The following is a 20056-nucleotide window of genomic DNA, read 5'->3' on the forward strand; positions in this document are numbered from 1 at the left end:
ATTATAATGGAGAATATATTTTACTTATTAACACAAAGTGATTTAGTTAGTAATTAATTATAATTATAGTAACTATAACAACATTGTGCTTACATCCTTATGTATCACTTTCAGCCTGAGGCAAGTATTTATGTTGCATTTTTGAAATAGATATTGCCATAAAAATGCTGATAAAACCTGCTAAAGCAATTAGAAAAGCACCTTTGTGATGGTTGTTAATATGTCTGTGCATCACTGTGTATCACTGTCTGTGATACACAATACAGAAGTTATTGGAAAGCTCATGAAAGCTTGTACACTTGCACTGAAAAAAAGAATGCAGACACAGACATTTAAATCATAGCACAGAAAATGCAGCTATCAAAAGCCTAGTAAAAACACCCTCTGTTCATAGACGCACAAAATCTCACAAAATGCTAATTTTAGCAGGCATGTTGTGTCTTCATTTTACTTCTTGTCTGCATGCAAAATCACACCAATTAGAGCAAAGTCGACCAGTATGTTGCTGGCATTCCGCCATGTAATATTTGAAGGGAACAAATGGCCAGCCAGTGGCGGGAACAAATTTAATTAAGGGGAGAAAAATGTAAGAATTATTTGCTGAAGCCTTAGGCATTTAAAATGAAGCAAGTCAGCAACTAAAGAACAATCTGAAGTACCTCTGCACTCTCCTTTACTTGACCAATTATTTTAGAAATACAGTTTTACCTTATTTTGATTAATCGTAATCCAAAAAAAGTTGTTCCGAAATATTTTAATGTCATCAAACTGCCCCTCATGATGCCCATGGCTTTCTGATTCTAACACAAAATGGAGAATTACATTAAACTCACTTTTCAAATCTGGGTATTTTCTAAAGCTTAGCTGGTGCAGCTGGTACACTTCTGTGAGGAATTTTGATTTCTCAGGGTATTGGTACTGGGATAAAGCAGTGAGACAGGTATTGTACTAGAGGTGATGGATTTGCTCCCATGTTGTAAATATTGCCCTGGTAGCACTTCAGTGTGATACAAAAAGTCAATGCTATCTAAATAACCAGCTAGTTCAGGATGAATAGGCAGTGGAAAAAAATGTCTGAGCTCTACAGAAGTTACAGGGCTCTTGGACTAGATCAGAAAAACGGCTCCATTTGGAGGCTTAACCCCAGAAAGTATGGATTGCCTCTGCTTTGTCCTTTCAGTATCAATTAAAACTTCTGCCTCTCCTTAGTTTCAGAAGAATAATCATTATCATGATGTCTAAAAACTTTACCTTATATACCCACCGAACAATGTTGAGGTAACTGCAGTTAGCTGGAATAAAAGGCTAACGAGGGGCTTCAGACCAGACAGTGATGATGGCAGGTGGGAAATATGCTTCAGATGCCTTGGTTTATGGCACTTCCGTAAAATGTTTTAGGACTGTCCATTTTTTTTTCATATGGAAGAACCTACATGATCTATGTAGGCACTGAGCAATACGCTCACTAGTGTGAAAGCCATGTTTCAAAAGATAACTTTACACATCCTCCCCCTTATGTTAGGAGAGAACAGATTTGAGAGACTACAGCATGCCTTGACTTAATCGAGAATAAAGTCAGGACTGTACTTTCTACATCTGTGAATACTAAATCAAGAATGTAACTCTACAGCTGATGATCTTACCATGTATCCAACTCTTTTATTTCAGGTGGGAGGGAAGAGGGTCATAACCGAAGTGTCTCAGCAGACTCAGAATATTTTTTTTTAAAGAACAACAGTGACAGGAATAATAATATGTTCCAGACTTAGAATTAGCCTGAATTTGATGTCAGTAATCAGGTAACATGAAGAGGAAAATGAAATATCAAGTAAGATATTAGAGAGTATGCTAGAATACCTTCTCTTACCTTGACAGCATACTCCCATGTAGTGGAATAAGAACAGAAACAACCAAATTGCCTTTTTGACAAATTAGAGTATATAAAACTCTACTGAGAATATAAGCATGTAGCCAAGACCAATTACCTCCATTCTATCTCTGTAAGGACATTTTGAAAAGCATGCAGTCTGAATAGAATCACTACGGTAACATTATCAGTATTAACACAAAACAGTTACTTAGTCCATATTTTGATTTTTTTAAAATATTAAAATAAATTACATGGTGAGAGCTTGTTCAAAGCATGTGGCAGCAGCAAACGATATATACTGTGATTTTGTCTGATTTCACCATAGTGCTAATGAAGAAGTTTACAAATCAGATATATGAAAAGGCTGCTACTTACTGTTGATATAAATATGTTTGCACAAAGACTGGTGTATACATATAAATAGATGGCAACATAATTGTTATAGATATCAACATACGCATAGCATGTGAACATTATGCTTATTCTCTGTCTACCTAGAAGAGTATTTTTAGCCACATTTTATTAACTTCTAGGGAAAATACATCTTCTGTCCAGAAACACGACAGCAACATAAAAGTGTTGTGCAGCAGTTTGTAAGTTTTCATCCAGAAGTGTAAAAGAGAGACGGAGAAAGATGAAAACAAAGATTAAAGGACAAGAGAATAAGAGATATTTATAGAATCAAGGAAAAAAAAAAGGAAAAATGCATACCTATACTTGTTTTTCCCCATATCAATACAACCCAAATTTAAGAACTTCTTTCTTCACTTAGTTTTGCACAAGAGGTTTAAAAAATCGTAACTGTTGTTATGTAAAAAAGAATAATAATGCTACAGTACCTTAACAGTACCTTGCATAGCAAAATAAACATATGCTGTGCTTATTTTTCTGGGAGGTACATGCCAGAATTTTTTGTTATTTCAGGAGTTCAGTGTCGTAGACATAGCATCTATTTGGACTAAATGTACCTAATACTGTGGCTCATAATACTGTCCACAGAGGGCTGTCTTAGCAAAGACATTTAACTGACAGTTATCCAAAAAGATATAATAGCTATGCTCAGGCATTTATGCCTTAATGCCTTCTTCTAATGTGCACACCATTATGAAAGTGTAGGGTGTAATGTGCATATTCCTTGTTGATCTAGTATTGGTGCTGCTCCGAATCCAGGATATGCAGCATCTTCTCAGAGATCTGCTTCCTGCTACCAAGGCATAGGAGAGTGTGGATCTCCACTTGGAGTGACTAAACACACAGTCCTGATTCTATGTACAGTCTGCTAAATCAGTATGTCAATATGAAGACAACTCAAAGGTCTGTGGCAGCACAAAGATTTGGTAAAGAGCATGAAACCTTTGAACCCCATTCAGAAACCATGTGTACCTCTCTGCTGTCTGAAGTCCACTGATGTCCTAAACATTTTGCCTCATGAAGCTTGTGGTTCCATTATCTCTTTGCTCACCACCTTACCTTTGGAAATGTGGAATAATCCCTGGAAGAGGTTTCCCCTTCCCTACCTACTTTCGGATTACTTGTCAGCATACTTCCTGTCATGGTTTTGTTCTGAGCCAAGAACACTCTCCCAGATAATGCCCAGGCTTGGTGTTAGGGATAGCAGAAGCAAGGGAGACACCTAACAGGCATTATGAACACACTGTTTCAGGAGGGAGGACAGTTTAGCTAAATAAACATAAGAGGTACCATTCTAATTCCTTTTTGGGTCAGAAAATGGCTTCACCTATCCTCATTTATTTATCAGTATAGGCATAGTCACAAGGTCTGTCATTTTCCGTGCTGTTTTATGCCTTTTAAGACAACCTCATTGTATAAACCAATAACAGTCACCCTTGATTACACGGTGTCAATAAATCAAATATTAAATGCAAGTAAGTATCGGAAAAGGATCAAATGTAGTGGTAGAATAGAAAGGGAATTATGTTGGGCTTATGAGAAGAAGAGGCAAATTGCGGAATGACTAGTAGTCCAAGTAGGATCTAGAAAAACAGACTGAGACAAACTGTTAAAGATACAGACATGGAAAAAAGTGACCCAGAATAAGCAATCATGTTGATTTGATCATTAATCTTGGATTGGAAAGGAGGTTTAATGAGAATCTCCCATGGTAAGAGAACAGAGTGAATGATCACAGTACAACTTGGAGCTACTTGGCATCTACAGAAGTCCAGTGTTAAATCAGCCACTGAGGCAAACTGTGGTTTCTACGTTTTAGCCTTGTTGCATATAACACAGGCCATGAGAACATTAGTTTATATATTTAATGAGAGTTCCATTACAAATTCCTTCAGAGAGCAGCACTGAGCTCAGTCAACATTCTCCTGACTTTGAAAGCAGACTTCTGGTCCAATTATTGGCACTTCCTAAAGCATTTTCTCCTGGAGAAGGTACTGTTTCAGACACCTCACAACATTAATAAAAGAGCAAGTGCTTAAGAAGGTTATAAAATACAGAAATAACCACCCTAATCCTCACAAAGAATCCAACTTAAAATACCTCTGTAATTGATGATTTCTGTTCCAAGCACTGGGGTCATCTCCAGAACTGTGATGAAGGCCTTGTCCATAGATGTCAATGGGAATGGAGACATGCGGTGTCTTCTTGCTACCTTGGTAATGTCAACAGCACTGTGACCTGCAACAAGAGAGCACCAAGTTTATATAGGGTATAATGCGTAGATGTACACAGTGATGTTCATTTAAACCACTGAAATTAATCCAGCACTTTGGGGTAAATTAAATTAGCCAGTTATCACTACTGAGCATTTATGTCAGACAATGGGAAGGCACTGTATTCAACTAGAATCAAAAGAGAAATTTAAAACAAAATGCAATTTACGGTCGAGAAAGTTCACAAAAGTGTATATCCTTACTTGTAATGAAAAACATACCAGACGTCTTGATGAGCATAAAAGGATCAGTTAATCAGAAACAGAAACAATTCAAAGACAATGCAGTGTTTTACAATGAGGATGATAATCTAAGGCTATCTCCGTTCTATGAACAATGAGCTCAGCACGATTCACTCCTCATTCACTTCTCCACAAACACATCTCAAGATGCTACGTGCAGTGCACAGATAAAACATAAAAATGGACACTCTCCCAGTGAGTTTGCAATCCGAGAGTGAGATGGGAGTCAAAAGGTTTGAAAGGAGGATAGAGGGAAGCACAAAGAAATCACTGGACAGTCTGGACAGCAGACGGTGTTTCCAGCTAGTGGGCATCCTACCCACTGTCAAGGTTTTGTAGTGACCATAGCAAAGTGACATTTAAATGTATAATCTGAGTGAAGGTAGTAAGACAGATTAACGGAAGCTTACTTTTCCCAAGTATGAGGGACAGGTTGGGAGAAAATACCACAAAAGTTGTTTGAAAATGAAGCCAGCAGCATGTTTGATTTCCTGATACTTACTGAGAGATTAAACAAGGGCAAAACAAGCTTTGAAGGATTTTGAAAGTGAAGATAAGCAACTGAAGAGAGGGAACTATTGCAGGAATACATAAACAAGAGTAACAGATACAAACCAAAAGATTAAGAAAATGACATTTGTAGAAGTATCTTGAATGGATTTGCCTAGAACAAGAAGGTATTTATGCGAGCCAAAGTGGATGATGTTCTGTATGTAATACACAATGATATTCCTAAAGTAAAATAAATTATAATAAGATAGCATCAATAAATAATAGAAACTAATTTTTAATGACATGATTTTGCTTTGCAGTAGCTACCTAAATATCCCATTTGCTGCTGCAGATGCCTTCACATTCTGAAAAGAATTAGATTACTGCTTTAAGTGTAGTCTTCTAATAAAAAGTAACTACAAAAACAGGAAAACAATCATGCGATCTAAGTTTTTCCTTCAGAAGAGAAGGTCGCTTAATCAATCTGTATATGCAAAACTTCTTTCAGCACTGACACATGCTTGTATCTCTATGTGGGAGATTGTCCATTAATTCATTTTTTGCTGTTAGTACAGTAACTATCTTTAAGAGGACGAAGTAGAGACAAATAAAACTGCCCGCCTAATTCCAGTCCCAAGAAAGATTCTGGAAGAAATTATTTGAATAATCTTTTTGTACGTATTTAGAAGATAACATGATGATAAAAGCAGACACTGTGAATTTGTCAAGCACAAATAATTTCTAACTGACTTAATTTCTTTCCTTAAGATAGCAGTTGGCATACTGAGGAAGACAGAAACAGCTGATGAGATATTTTTTAACTATATTAAGACTTTTCACACTCTTAAACATGACTTTCTCATAAGCAAACTGGGAAGAAATGATCCAAATTAAACTATTGTAAGATAAAAGTGTAACTAGTGGAAAAACTGCATTCCTGGATTTAACAACAGGGATGTCCCTAACAAGCTTACATTTTCCATTATTATGCCTATATTTTGTTAGCAACCTCACAAAAATGAGGAAAAGGAAAGCAAAGCATTTGTGAAACAGAATCAAACTTCCCATACCTTTCTCCCCATAGAGAAAGAAACCCTGCTTAGCAGAACCATAATTCACAGAATCACAGAATCACAGAATGGTAGGGGTTGGAAGGGACCTCTGTGGGTCATCTAGTCCAACCCCCCTGCTGAAGCAGGGTCACCTACAGCAGGCTGCACAGGACCTTGTCCAGGCAGGTCTTGAATATCTCCAGAGAAGGAGACTCCACAAGCTCCCTGGGCAGCCTGTTCCAGTGCTCCGTCACCCTCAGAGGGAAGAAGTTCTTCCTCATGTTCAGATGGAACTTCCTATGCTTCAGTTTGTGCCCATTGCCCCTTGTCCTGTCACTGGGCACCACTGAAAAGAGTTTGGCCCCATCCTCCTGACACCCACCCTTGAGATATTTGTAAGCATATATTAGGTCCCCTCGCAGCCTTCTCTTCTTCAGGCTAAACAAGCCCAGCTCCCTAAGCCTCTCCTCATAGGAGTGATGCTCCAGTGCCCTCATCATCCTTGTAGCCCTCCGCTGGACTCTCTCCAGTAGCTCCTCATCTTTCTTGAAGTGGGGAGCCCAGAACTGGACAGAGTACTCCAGATGGGGCCTCACTAGGGCAGTGTAGAGAGGAAAGAGAACCTCCCTCGACCTGCTGGCCACACTCCTCCTAATGCATCCCAGGATCCCGTTAGCTTTCTTGGCAGCCAGGACACACTGCTGGCTCATGGTCAACCTGTCGTCCACCAGGACACCCAGGTCCCTCTCCGCAGAGCTGCTCTCCAGCAGGTCCACCCCAAGCCTGTACTGGTGCATGGGGTTGTTCCTCCCTAGGTGCAGGACCCTGCATTTGCCCTTGTTGAACCTCATCAGGTTCCTCTCTGCCCAACTTTCCAGCCTGTCCAGGTCACGCTGAATGGCAGCAGAGCCTTCTGGTGTATCCACCACTCCTCCCAGTTTGGTGTCATCAGCAAACTTGCTGAGGGTGACCTGAAGGTTCAGCAGATTCCACACAATATATGTTAAAAACTTTTTCCTGACTGCTTAAATTAAGAAAAGTTGGAGGAAATGAAGGAAGATGCTAGGAAAAAATATGGCTCATCAGTGAAAGCTGGGGGAATTGTGTGGCACCAAACAACCTTTGTGCTACAGCCATTAGGTGTTTTAATATTTATGTTTTACTGCTACCTAAAACTCGCTGTAGCTGCTTCAGAAACTAACATTTCACTGCTCTGCCCATTACAACATGAATGATTTCAGAGTCTTTGAATGCTTTGAACGGTGCCCAGAGTACTGTCTTTAGATTTGGGACTCCTTATCTAATATATGTTATTTGCTGAAGTCAAAGGTTCTGTTAAAATCTACTGAGAAGTGTGTTCTTCAACACAGTTTCTTTGAAAATAGATAAAATCCCCCAGACTCTGACAGCTTGGTTCCAACACCAAAAGTAACAACCATTATTTCTGCAAGTAAAGCCAAGAAAATGCATACTCAAAAACAGAGCCCCTTCAGGTTTAACACTAGCGTGAATAACCTTCATGAAGAAAGGAAGAAAGACGCATGTGTAACTATGAACCTTTCTCTCTCCCTGTTTCTTCCTACAAAGAAATGCTAACTCTTCTTTTACAGGTATCACACATTTAAACAGACCCGGAGACAAACAAATAATCATTTTTTAAATTCTATAATTACTAAGTGGTACTTTGTGGTACAAGTGAATGACATTAAACGACTCCTTAGACCTTCCCAAGCTATCTTTCACTAATGTCAAATGTCATATGGCTCTAAAAAGAACTACTTACATTAAGCAGCACTTTTTATAACAAAATAATCCTCTAGCTTTGAAGCAGCTAAGTAAATTGGCTGCATAAGGTAGAAAATTCCTGACAGTCTTCTCTCTTATCACCAGAACAACTTCCTGTTCCTGTTGTTTTATTTATATATATATGTATATATCATAGAATCATAGAATCTTAGAATGCTGTGGGTTGGAAGAGACCTTTAGAGGTCATGTAGCCCACCCCCCCTGCAGTGAGCAGATATATATATATATGGTGGATCAAATTCCTAGACTATGAAAGATTCCCATAAAACAAAGGAAGGGAGTTTTGCAAATTAAAGAACGGGTCATTTGAATCAAATCTGAAATCTTAACCTTTGCATTTTTTGGTTTGGTTTTATGTAACCCAACATTCAGTTTCATGTTCAGGTATGAAAATAAAGATCATATACATTCAACTTAAGAAACTGCATTGTCTCTGAGCTTTGATTCTTTTTGCCATAAAACTTGCACACACATGATCATTTACAACAATATATCACCACAAATAACACAAACCTCCATATAATTAGAAGAACAGCTTGGAAGAAAAAATTAAAAGGTAACTACCCATCAATACATGAACACTACAAGCTATTTACACTGTTCATTTTCTCTTTGGACTGTTTTTCATTTACTTAAGGTATTCAATTTCTTCTGCAAACTCACTTATGTCCCAACCATACCCTTCTCTTCTATTTGACTATCATTTGCTGTCTTCTGAGCAGTCTTGGTTTCTTAATAGAGCTACGAAGTTTCAGTACTTACTTGCTCTGAGGATGTTCTCCTTGCTGCTGCACCTAGACTGGACCTGCAGAGAGAGCACAGAGTCTATGAGCTACAGAAGTTAACAAGAATGCAAAATACAGAGATATAATGGGCAAGCTCCTGGGATCTAAGACAGAGGTTATACATATTTTCAGCAACATTCTTACATACTCTACATAAGATAAGTACATTTAAGAAGAAGGGTAGTGGCTGATGGTCAGAATCTGATACAAGCAATTTGATTCCACTCGCCTCCCCCATAAGAAATAAGATGGGCTAAGGACAGTAACAGAGTAAACTCAAAGAACAGTGGTTAAAATTATGTGTTAAGCTCCAGTTTTAAACAGAAAATCCACATTTTCTTATACAACTCTAATTACAGTAGCTCTGAATCTAAGTATTGTTTTATGATTTGACAAAATACTAACATAACAATATTATCATGACCTGCTTTAAAATTCTATTATTGATATTTTCAGGTATTATAGACAGAGTTTAAAATACTCAATTTAGATTGTGTTGATTCTGAAGATATTTAATCGGACTTCTTCACAATTGTATAAGCAACTCACAGTTGTATAAACAGCTCCTGGCTGGAGCCAGAAAAATTTACTCAGTTGTTTCTATTTGGTTAAAAGAAATGCTACGTTCAGTATGAATTTTACAGTGCAATTCTAGTTTAAAAAGTAAATGTGTGAGAATGACAACTGGTCTCTCAAAAAATCCTCTTCCTAGATGCTTAGCTGCCACTGTGCTATTCCAGATACATTAGTCTGACTCCAGGGAAACTGGAGGATTCACACTGGTCTAATAGTCTAGTAACACTGGATATTTAGAGTTCCATCTGTTTACCACGCAGATTTAAAAAAGAAATGTTTTTTTGAAGAGTATCAGTCCTGTAAACACAACACAGTTTAAACTTCATCTATACTGAAGCATCAGCTCTTGTTAATTCTTCTCAGGTTTGGAAAGACAGCACATTGTATAATAACACTGAAGGTGCAAGTTTTTGGATGAACTAATTTGAACAGCAGTCTATCTTCTGGTAGGTCAGCTGGCTGAACAGGTAACACTTGAACAAACAGCTTTTTGTGTGGACAAAACCCCAGCTAAAGCAAGGTTCACAGGAAGACAAACCTCTGAGAGAGTATGAATGGCATCCTTCTCTTTTTTACTTTATTGACAAATGTATTACTAAATTTCAGTGAGAGGACTAAGTAAAACCATGTACACGTGGTGAAAGAAGTGGAATAGCACAGGTGACGCTGAAGGTGTAATTTCCCTGCAGAACGCTTGTCTATGCTGAAAAAGTGAAGGAGTGAATCCAGATTACCTTTCAGACTACAGTTTCAATTTGCAGTTACAGAAGAATTGCCTAGAAAGTTAATATGTATGATCTAACAATTGATGAAGAATGATACGCACTCAACCCCCAAAAAAATGTCTTCAAAAAGGAACAACCATTTAAGGCTGAAACCAACTGTGCCCCAACTTCTAAACCTCTTTCTTCTGTTCCACAGCAGCTTGCCCCAAATGCATATTCACATAAAAATTTGGATTCTACAGCGCAACACAGTCTACTTATTATAATGGAATAACTTATGGAAAGTAATGTTGCAACTTAGAGTGGGTTATGGTGTCCTTCCCTGAAAAAAAAGATGTTGAAAAAAAACAAACAGAAAAAACCCAAACCCTCCCTCCTTCCCACCAAAAATACTACACAAGAAAACTGCAAACAAAATATTAATGATGCCCAAATTTGGCCCAGAGTTGTTTTACCAGATTTCAAAGGCATGACATGAACTCTCTTTTGAAGAAGTAAATTATTTACTTATAATTTACCAAAGGACAATTCTGGACCAAAAAGATGGTATAATGGTAGGAAAGAAAGCACAAAAGAGAGAGAGAGGCACAGACTGAGAGAGAGAGAGAAGCAGGATGGACGTGGCAAGGCAGAAGATGGTGTGTGCAAAAGGAGACATGGGCCTACATGTGTAAGACTACTGTTTAAAATGGAAGAGGCTCTCTTATTTCTCACTGAAAACCACATGAAAAGAGAAAACGAGGAATGGGCCTGCTGCAAAATAACCAAGCGATTCAGCAAACTGTAGAATGAAACTCAGTGAGATAACATAGTCCTAAAGAAAAATGCAAAGAAAACAAAAATACAAAACACAAACATTTGAAACAATCTACTGAAACAAACTAAGTAAAATATGTGATCCAAAGGACACAGATAAAAGCTACTAGAGAAGGAGGAAAAATGTTAGCAGACAAAGACAGTGCTAAAGAAGTAAAATGGAAGTCAAGAGAGAGTCTTCAACAAAGTGGAGGAACAGAAGGAGCCCAAACCCATAGCGCAAAGCAATGTTTGCGAATGGAAAACAGCTCCTTTGAGCAGTAATAGTTACTCTCGAGTTGTAGCCTCTATTCCTCCTCAGTTCATCTTTAAGCCCTTCCAACCTATAGTGGAGCTAGTGTATGGACAAAAACAAGAGATTTATAATGAACAGAGCAGCTGAGATTTGCAGATCAAATCTTCTAATATAAAAAACGTGCTGACAAAGTTTTGCTCTTACAGTGTCCAAATAACAATGGTAACACAAGACAGCTGGCTTCACACGCAGCCTCTTACAGGTCATTTTTTAAATTCTGTGCACACAGAGGACTTTGAATTTATGTTTTGATTTCTTACACCCAGCCTACAGTTTCTGTGTTATCACTCACCTGATGGGCAACATATGCAGTATGAGAAATAATTTGCTGCCCACAAATTTTACAAGCAGCTGTGGAAGAGGAATCCACGATAATAAAATAAAAGGCTTGATCAGCTAGACTTGATCATTTCCCAACCTATGCTCACAGCTGCAGAATACAAACCATGTTTTAACATAACTGACATCAAAATTAGTTATTACATAATACTTCTGTTTTTGTAATATGAATTGCACATTGTTATCCTAAATGCTATTTTTAAACAAAACTGCAGTAAAATATGATTTGTAATAAAACCCACCAGTTTTCTAACACATACAGTTTTAGCAGCAATGGAGCTTTGTGTAAATGTGGTCATGTGCTTTAACTGCCTTTTATCATATTCATTATTTGTATGCTTCACTACTTCGTTATTTGTGACATTTACGAAAAATCTGTATTCTTTTCACAGCTACTGCTAAGTAAAGAATCCGTGTTACATTGCATATAGTACCATGACTGACCGGGGAGAGTGACTAGTAGTATTATTTACTACAAGTCTTCTCATTCACAGGTAGTTACATAAATAACAACCTATGGCTGTCTCTGCTTTCACAGGGAAAGTACAGATTTATTGTTCATTCTACAGCCTCTTGGCTCACAATGTACCTTAGCAGAAGCTGCAGTGGGCTACCAGCCAATACCATCCCCCCGCGTAGCTCCGGCAGAATGTAACCAAACCCAAAGCATTCAATTCACATCACTCTGTTTTTTGAACAAACTGGATTTTAGGTTCTTTAAGATATAATTTCATCATGCTGGAATGCAGAGTAAGCTTTCTCCCACTGGCTGAAGTAGTAGAATGTGAAATTAAGTACTCAAATATAAATTAAGGGAATGGTAAAATAAAGAGTCCTGCTGACAATGTTTATCTATCAGTCACAATTGGTCTGAAAAATGAAATCAATGACTCCACTAAATTTGATTTATTTATACACGGTATGTTTTGCTGCAAATAAAAATCAGTCTACAAAAAAAAATTTTTACAAGAAAGACAGAAAAAGACACAAAGAAAAGTTCATGCTGCAAGTGAAAAATTCATGTGAAAAATAAAGAAAAAAAGAAAACTGAAACCCCCTTTAACACTTTACCATGACTGTTAGGAATGGTTAGAGAAATTACTTACCTTTTTAAAGTCATAACAAGATTAGCACAGAGTATTAAGTCAGCTCTTCATTATGGGAGGTACAATTAAAAGCCATTGGTTATAATAAAACAAATCGCTACACAAAGATGAAGAGATTCCAGCCCAATATGAAAAGCTAACTCTTATGGGAGTACACTTCAACTCAATTTTACAACATGAAGAACAATTCAGAACAATGACATCAAAACATGAGTTATCACCAACAGTAAGAGCCCATTTCTCAGGAACACAGAGCCTGCAGGAGGCTAACCCATAATCTCTATTATTTAGGGGAAAGCACATTGCTTTGCTTTTAGGAAAGCATGCGGAATGTGGAACCACCAGCAGAAACCCAAAGACACACACAGACACAGAGTACTAAGGTACAGCAAAGGGAATGAGTTCGCCAAGCTGTAATGAAGGAAGCAGGGTATGCAAAGCACAGCAGCCGTCAACAATTTCAGAACGCTATTCCTCTACTTGTCTCATAAACACGAGGCAGGCCTGGCTATGAGGTATTGCACCTATTACAGCTTACTGTCAGTAAGAAAGTGCATAAGTCATACAACCTCTCCTTGAAACTTCAGCAGTTTTATGAAGACAGTTTATTCTGTGGGACATGGGAAAGTATACTGCTGCTGCTTTTTTCTACAGGTGATTTATTAGTAATTACACGATCTGAGTTCTGTAGAATATACTCTGTGCACAAGCCATTTGAATGGTCTCTCAAATACTTGCCTACTTTAAACAGATTTCAAATTACACGCGATCTAATTTATAACTGCAAGGGTTTGCAGGGTGTCTCTTGCCTAAAGTACCTTTTTCCCCCTAAGAGTGCAACATACATTAATCAGCATCTGTAAATAAATACATAAAATAAAACTAAGCCATGAATAACAATGTCTCAAACTGGTGTAATAATACTGTAAAATTTGATTTTGGCTTGTTATTCTAGCAATATGCATAAGGATAAACTAGGAGCAAATTGAAAAAGGTAATGAAATATGTTGGTTGGTTTCATTAAAAAAATTGCTTTAAATCTAATCTGAAGAACAGAGACAATTCCTTTGATTGAATTAATATGGAATATAAAAATGAGGTTGTTAAAAAAATTTCACAGGAAAAGTATATCTGGAATTGCATGCTTCAGAAGACGTTTAACAAAGTGTTTGAGCATTAAATAATCCTATTACAAGATGCCATTTTCCTATTTCAGAAATGTATTCCTATTCAAACAGCACTTTTACGCTGAGCTGAATATGCAAGGTCTTAAGAGTATGCTTTACGGCCATCTCAATTAGGACTAAAGTCAGGTGAAAACTACAGAATAATTTTTTCTTGTTATACTGAGAACACCTCTGAAAGGGAAAGTGAGCTCAAGGAATTTGATAGCAGCAGACATTACTCATAAACACATTTTTAAAAAGGAGCAGCAGTGTTGGTGGGATTAATCACTAATCATTATTAGGGGACCTTATAAATACTTATAAATATCTCAAGGGTGGGTGTCAGGAGGATGGGGCCAGACTCTTTTCAGTGGTGCGCAGCGACAGGACAAGGGGCAATGGGCACAAACTGAAGCACTGGAAGTTCTGTCTGAACATGAGGAAGAACTTCTTCCCTCTGAGAGTGACGGAGCCCTGGAACAGGCTGCCCAGGGAGCTTGTGGAGTCTCCTTCTCTGGAGATATTCAAGACCCGCCTGGACAAGGTCCTGTGCAGCCTGCTGTAGGTGACCCTGCTTCAGCAGGGGGGTTGGACTAGATGACCCACAGAGGTCCCTTCCAACCCCTACCATTCTGTGATTCTGCAATTCTGTAATCTCACCAAAATTAAAATAAGAATAATGTAGTATTCTACACACACAATTATTCATTTGGAGTCAGTGGGAAGAAATATGCAAAAAATCATTTTAGGAAAAGATTTTCACCACTTCTTGACTGGACACTGAACAAAAGTTACCTTCAAATCTTGAATATGCCTTTATGTCTTCATCCATATAGTATTGAGTTCTCTTTTCTGAGTTTTTTCCTAGACACCTACACTTTACATAAAGGTGTATTTAATTTTGATCATTGTTTCCCAGTAGACTATGAACATATACATGGAATTTATGGTCAGATTATGGTTCATCCTAACTACTGTTCAAAGAGGACGGTGAATACACCGCAGAAACATGGGGGCTGAATTGATTCATTTTACAGAACAGTATATAAAAAAATATATTATCTAATATTTGGAACAAAATTAAATGAAAAGGCAAAGGGCAGTTTTATGGGATGCAAATAAGATGCTGATTAGTCATTGTCCCTCAATGAAAACTGACCTTGTCCTGGAGACACAAAATCAATATGTTTATTACTAGAAGAGGGTTCAAACAAAATCTCACACATCAACTAAAACTGCAAGCTGAACACCTCATTGAATGAGAAAACAGTAAGAACCATGATACATACAGCAAAAAAGGAGATAAAATAGTAAACTGCTGGTCAGAAAGCTAATAGGAAAGCAAACTTGCTACTACAAGCTGGCAGCATAGGCTTGATAGTTAACAGAGGCAAAGAGAAAAGAAGTGGTTTTTATTTCTTCACAGGAATTTCAATGAAACGTTCACATTTGTAGGAGAAAAAAATGCAAGCCAGATTCTTAAGAGTATGGGACAGCATGCAGACATGCTGCATGAATAACACTGGAAAGACAGCATGTTTCTGCGACATTTTAGGGGCTGTTCAGGGATTGTTCAAGATCATACTGGTTTTGTTTGAAGAAGCAGTATTAATTATAATACCCAAACAGGGAGAGGACACACATCTTGTGTAAGCTAAAGCCCTTACTGAATTAAGACATAAAAATTATTGCCAAATAATTTGCGCACAACCTCCAACACGTATTTGTAACCTGTGCTAACAGAATCCAAGTGGAATTTGTCATACACGAGAAATCACTAGGAACACTGCATTAGGAAAATCAATAGTTCTACTACTTGTGTTGTTAGCTGCGAACGAGATCTTTTATGTGTTTGAGTGAAAATCTTAAACAATCCCCAAATGCCCTGGAAATTTCTTCAGTTTGAGAAGCAGATAGTGTAAATCAAGGCAGAGAGAACAAAATTTCTTTCCAAAGTGATACAAGAGAAAGGGATTCCTGTTGTCGTTTTTGTTTCCCACAGAAATGGGATTTGCCTGTTTTCATATAATCTCACACCCTGGCAGTTTGATTGACGAATCACTTGGCCTTACAAGTATATACTAGATGTCTGAGTTACATCCTATCTGACCAGCATCAAGACTTTTTAAACTCCTTGTCCATTCCAGTTCAACCATCTTTTTAAGCTGCTGTCAATCAGATGGACTACAAATACTTAAGTAATTTATATTCTTGTCCTCAAGCACACCACAGATTATTCTCTAACCCTTGACATACACTAATAAGATTGACATTATAAAGAGTTTCATTTCTATTACAAGTATTTGGCTTTTAAATGTAATGAACTATTTTCATATTCCTATTTCTTGACCCAGCAACAGCCAATTTCAATGCAGCATTAAAACAAGCAAATGTCCACATTACTGCAAAAAATGAAAACTATTTTTCTTGAATGGCATGACCCTCAAAATCAGATTTTAAAAATAAGTTCATCATTCACATGTAGTCAAGCAAAACCAGCAAGGTGAAGTGAAACACAACATTCAGGACATATCAGATCAATGTTTTGTGTGCAACTCTTATTTTTCCTTTGACATGTAGGAATTATGATTTCATCATAACTATTTTCAGCAGGGCTGCTGCATGAGACAAGATAAGACTATTTCATTTTAACCTCCCTGTTCGAAACCTAGTTCCAGGTTTTACTTACTAAACATAACTCAAACTCTCTTCTGAATGGGGAATTATTTAGTTCTTTATAAATTTCTATGTTGTGCTGTTCTACAATATAAAATGTCCTAACACACATGAAGGAATTTATTTTTACAAAATCTTTGTGAAGCAGAGGGATGACTTGTTTTTACAAATGGGAAACTGAGACCCAGAGACATCTAGACTAAATTTAACTCGGCATGCCTACAGCTGGATTAGAGAATGCAAAGCCCCTCAGTTGCCATTTATTACAACTCCATTTGGAGTGCTCAGCATATCTGAACAGTATGTGTCTCAAGAAGGACATACAGAAAATCAGTACCCCTGAAAATGGCATAAGAAGCTTTTCCAGCCTGAAACATGAAGTTTGCATTAATATGGAGACAGAAAATTCAATATAGCCTTTCTTAGTACCCAGTCAGGGCCTTCTGCGACGGCATCGTGCTTTCTGTTCCAGCAGACCGCTGTGTCTCCTGAACTGAAAGCAGGAGAGCTGTAGTCACCATTCACACCATCTGCTACACCTGGGAAACACAATCCAGTGTTCTTAATATCTAGTTATTGTTGATATCTGAATGAATGTTGGTGGGGAAGGGACAGAGGCCTGTTTGGAACTTTTAGCTTCTGCTGCTTTTGTTCCCACCTGGTGCGAGGCCTATCGGCCTCCATCCCTTTGATCCAAGGTCTGTGGGAGTAAAAAGCATCTCTCCATTGACCTTCAAAGGATTTTGAATCAAACTTGTAATTACTAACAAAGCCTACAACCAGTATTTCATGCTTACATTCTTATCTTCCTGGAAGCTGACCACACAGGTAACATTCTTTGCATTTCTATGTTAAAAGAATATGAACACATGAAAACAGTAACCACAAAACCAAAACAATAATAATCTTCAAAAGCCACCGGCCAACTGACCAGGGAATCAACAAAAGGCCACCACCCAATTTCTTATGTTTTTAAAGCATCTTTAAAATAAAATTTCAGCTTTTTCCATTGGCATTTGCCAGAAATTTTGGTTGGAGATTTTTATAGTTATTATCATTCTAAAGTGCATGGTTGGACTACTTTTTTAACAATATGAGCAGGAACAAAACATATGTTTCCTCACGTGTTCTGGTTAGAAACTCTGCACTGGCGTAATCAAAATACTAGTTGATTTTAGTTAAACCTAACATTTTTATTTGAGCTAGGAACATCAAATTTGGAGGGCTTCAAGTACAAGAGCAAAAACTAGTCAACACAGGCAACGATAATCTTATATATATGGTGTATATGATAGTCATCGATGTATATAGTATTCAGCCAAAACCTCAGACTTCTACACTTTGAAGTATAAAAATGAACAAAGGTCTTTTAAGCTAAGATTCAGACTTGGGAGCAACAACTGTCAGGAAAATAAAGCTTCAGTCTATGAATCCCTCTGAGCAGTAAACGTCAGTACAGTGAACTTACTGTATGAATAGCTAGGTTTCTGCTTTTGAGTTGAGGCAGAAACACAGACTACATTCCTCCCAGGAGCATCCTTAAAGTGAAATCAGAATCATCATGGATGAATAATGTGATGATTTCAGAGGGTTCATACACTATGGAAAGGAAAGCCTGGAATTGAGCAAACGCTGCACTGAGAATTATACTCTCAAACACAAGTTAGAAATTATTTCTGAAAGTGATCAGAAATACAAATGCGGGAAGACGATTTGCATTTAGGATTTTGCTTTGAACCTAAAAGGTTCAAAAGGATAAGATTCCTTTAGTGACATCTTGAATTTGCTAGTCTGGATTGCAAGGTCCAGCACAACGGCAACCACCAGCCTCCCCACAGCAGTTACGTGCCGGAGAACAGAACGTTACTTTGGCTGGGCTTCTAGCAGCACTGGATCTTGGAAATTCACAGAAGAGAAAAGGATATGGAAAATACTGTGAATAAGGACATTCTATCTCCCCTCCAGTTCTTAAATTAAAAACTTAATGGTAATTACGCTTAGCAAAAAACCTTGTTTCAAAAACCCATGTTACAAAACAACATTTGAAAAACCAGAAAAACAGGAAAATAACACAGGGAGCACTGATGGGAACCCACTGACATTTGAGCTGTACATTACTGATACTGACACTGCTGTGTATATCTAATTTGATTTCCATGTGTTAAAACAGACACTATCCACTAGAGATACATGTAAATTAGATCACAGGTATGGCATTTTACATCAGTGATTACTGCAAAAGCCGTAGCAGCAATGTAATAGAAGCTTTGATCTACTTTGACTTCTTACTATTACAGACTCTAGACTAATTTTCCATAGATTCTATTACTGAAGCTGACTCTGAAGAGTTTGGGAGCTTAACATTGAGAGCAGTAGCACTGAGTGTTATTACTAGTGTAACAGAATACAAACTATTCGCTGGTTTATTAAACAAACTGATTTAAGTAGTAAAACCCAAACAAATAAAGAGTAAACATTGTATGCTGGTGAGCAGCATGCTACTGGATTTAAAAATAAAACAGTGGTTGTCTAGAAAACAAATCTCACAGTTATATCTAATCAAGCTAGTTTTGATGCCACACAGTCCAAGGTATGGTACAGCACAAGAAAACAGAAAAAAACCTTTGCTTAAATGGATATAATTATAGGGAAATAATGACGAGATTGACTTTGGAAAATGAAAATGTAGATTACATATATGAGTCTAATCGAAAGGAACATGACTTTCATAGCTCTCTGACTTCATCTGCTTTGTTTCATAAAGGATTGCACATCTCTACCATAAGGCAGGTGAGATGTCTCCCTATTTTGTGGAAGAAGAAGAAAGGGAAAAATTCAGATGAGCATTTAAAACTGAAACATAAAGACCTGTCTTGAAACAAAAAGCAAAGAACTCTAAAGTTCCAAATGGGGAAGGATGGAAATTATTTCTGAATTACTTGCTTTTTAGAATATATATATAGCATTATCTGGAAAATAGCTGTGATTTTATCATTCAATTTCTTAGTGCCTATGCTTCCTAATAGACACTTTGAATTTTACTTTTTCTTTCTCTGCTAAATGCAGAACTGGGAAGCACTTTACCATAATAAAAATCAATAAAAAGCATTACAATTTTGATAAGTTGGATAAGGTTTAAGCTAAAATCTGTAATATGAAATGAGATGCCATTCAAAATCCCAGTTTTTACCACTCTCGTGAATGTCAGATAGTTCTCTGTAAATGAACTTAATGCTTGAACTGGACTTATTAGTAGAGAACAAAATAGTAAGTGCAAAAAGTTAATATGAAGGGATAATTTTATTTGACAGAAGTCACAAAGTAAGTAGTATGCACAGAGAAGCTGTAGGAATAAGCAAAATTGTGCTTCTATTTTGAATGTATAAACTAATAATGGATCTAATTTGAGATTTGGCAGTGGGTAAA

The 20056-nt window shown here is 37.3% G+C and overlaps 1 protein-coding gene across 25 annotated transcripts in view; it reads right to left on the reverse strand.

The window, feature by feature from the left end:
• GPHN (gephyrin) overlaps positions 1-20056 on the reverse strand; it is a 347846-nt gene that overhangs the window by 57449 nt on the left and 270341 nt on the right. For all 25 annotated transcript variants that reach the window (XM_075425604.1, XM_075425611.1, XM_075425606.1 and 22 more), the window contains 2 exons: positions 8909-8951; positions 4382-4519 (listed from right to left, as the gene is read on the reverse strand). In XM_075425604.1, coding sequence (XP_075281719.1) covers positions 4382-4519; positions 8909-8951 — 181 coding nt within the window. The remainder of the gene's footprint in view (positions 1-4381; positions 4520-8908; positions 8952-20056) is intronic.

The sequence above is a fragment of the Opisthocomus hoazin genome, chromosome 7 (genome assembly GCF_030867145.1).
Source record: "Opisthocomus hoazin isolate bOpiHoa1 chromosome 7, bOpiHoa1.hap1, whole genome shotgun sequence".
NCBI classification, from domain to species: Eukaryota; Metazoa; Chordata; class Aves; order Opisthocomiformes; family Opisthocomidae; genus Opisthocomus; species Opisthocomus hoazin.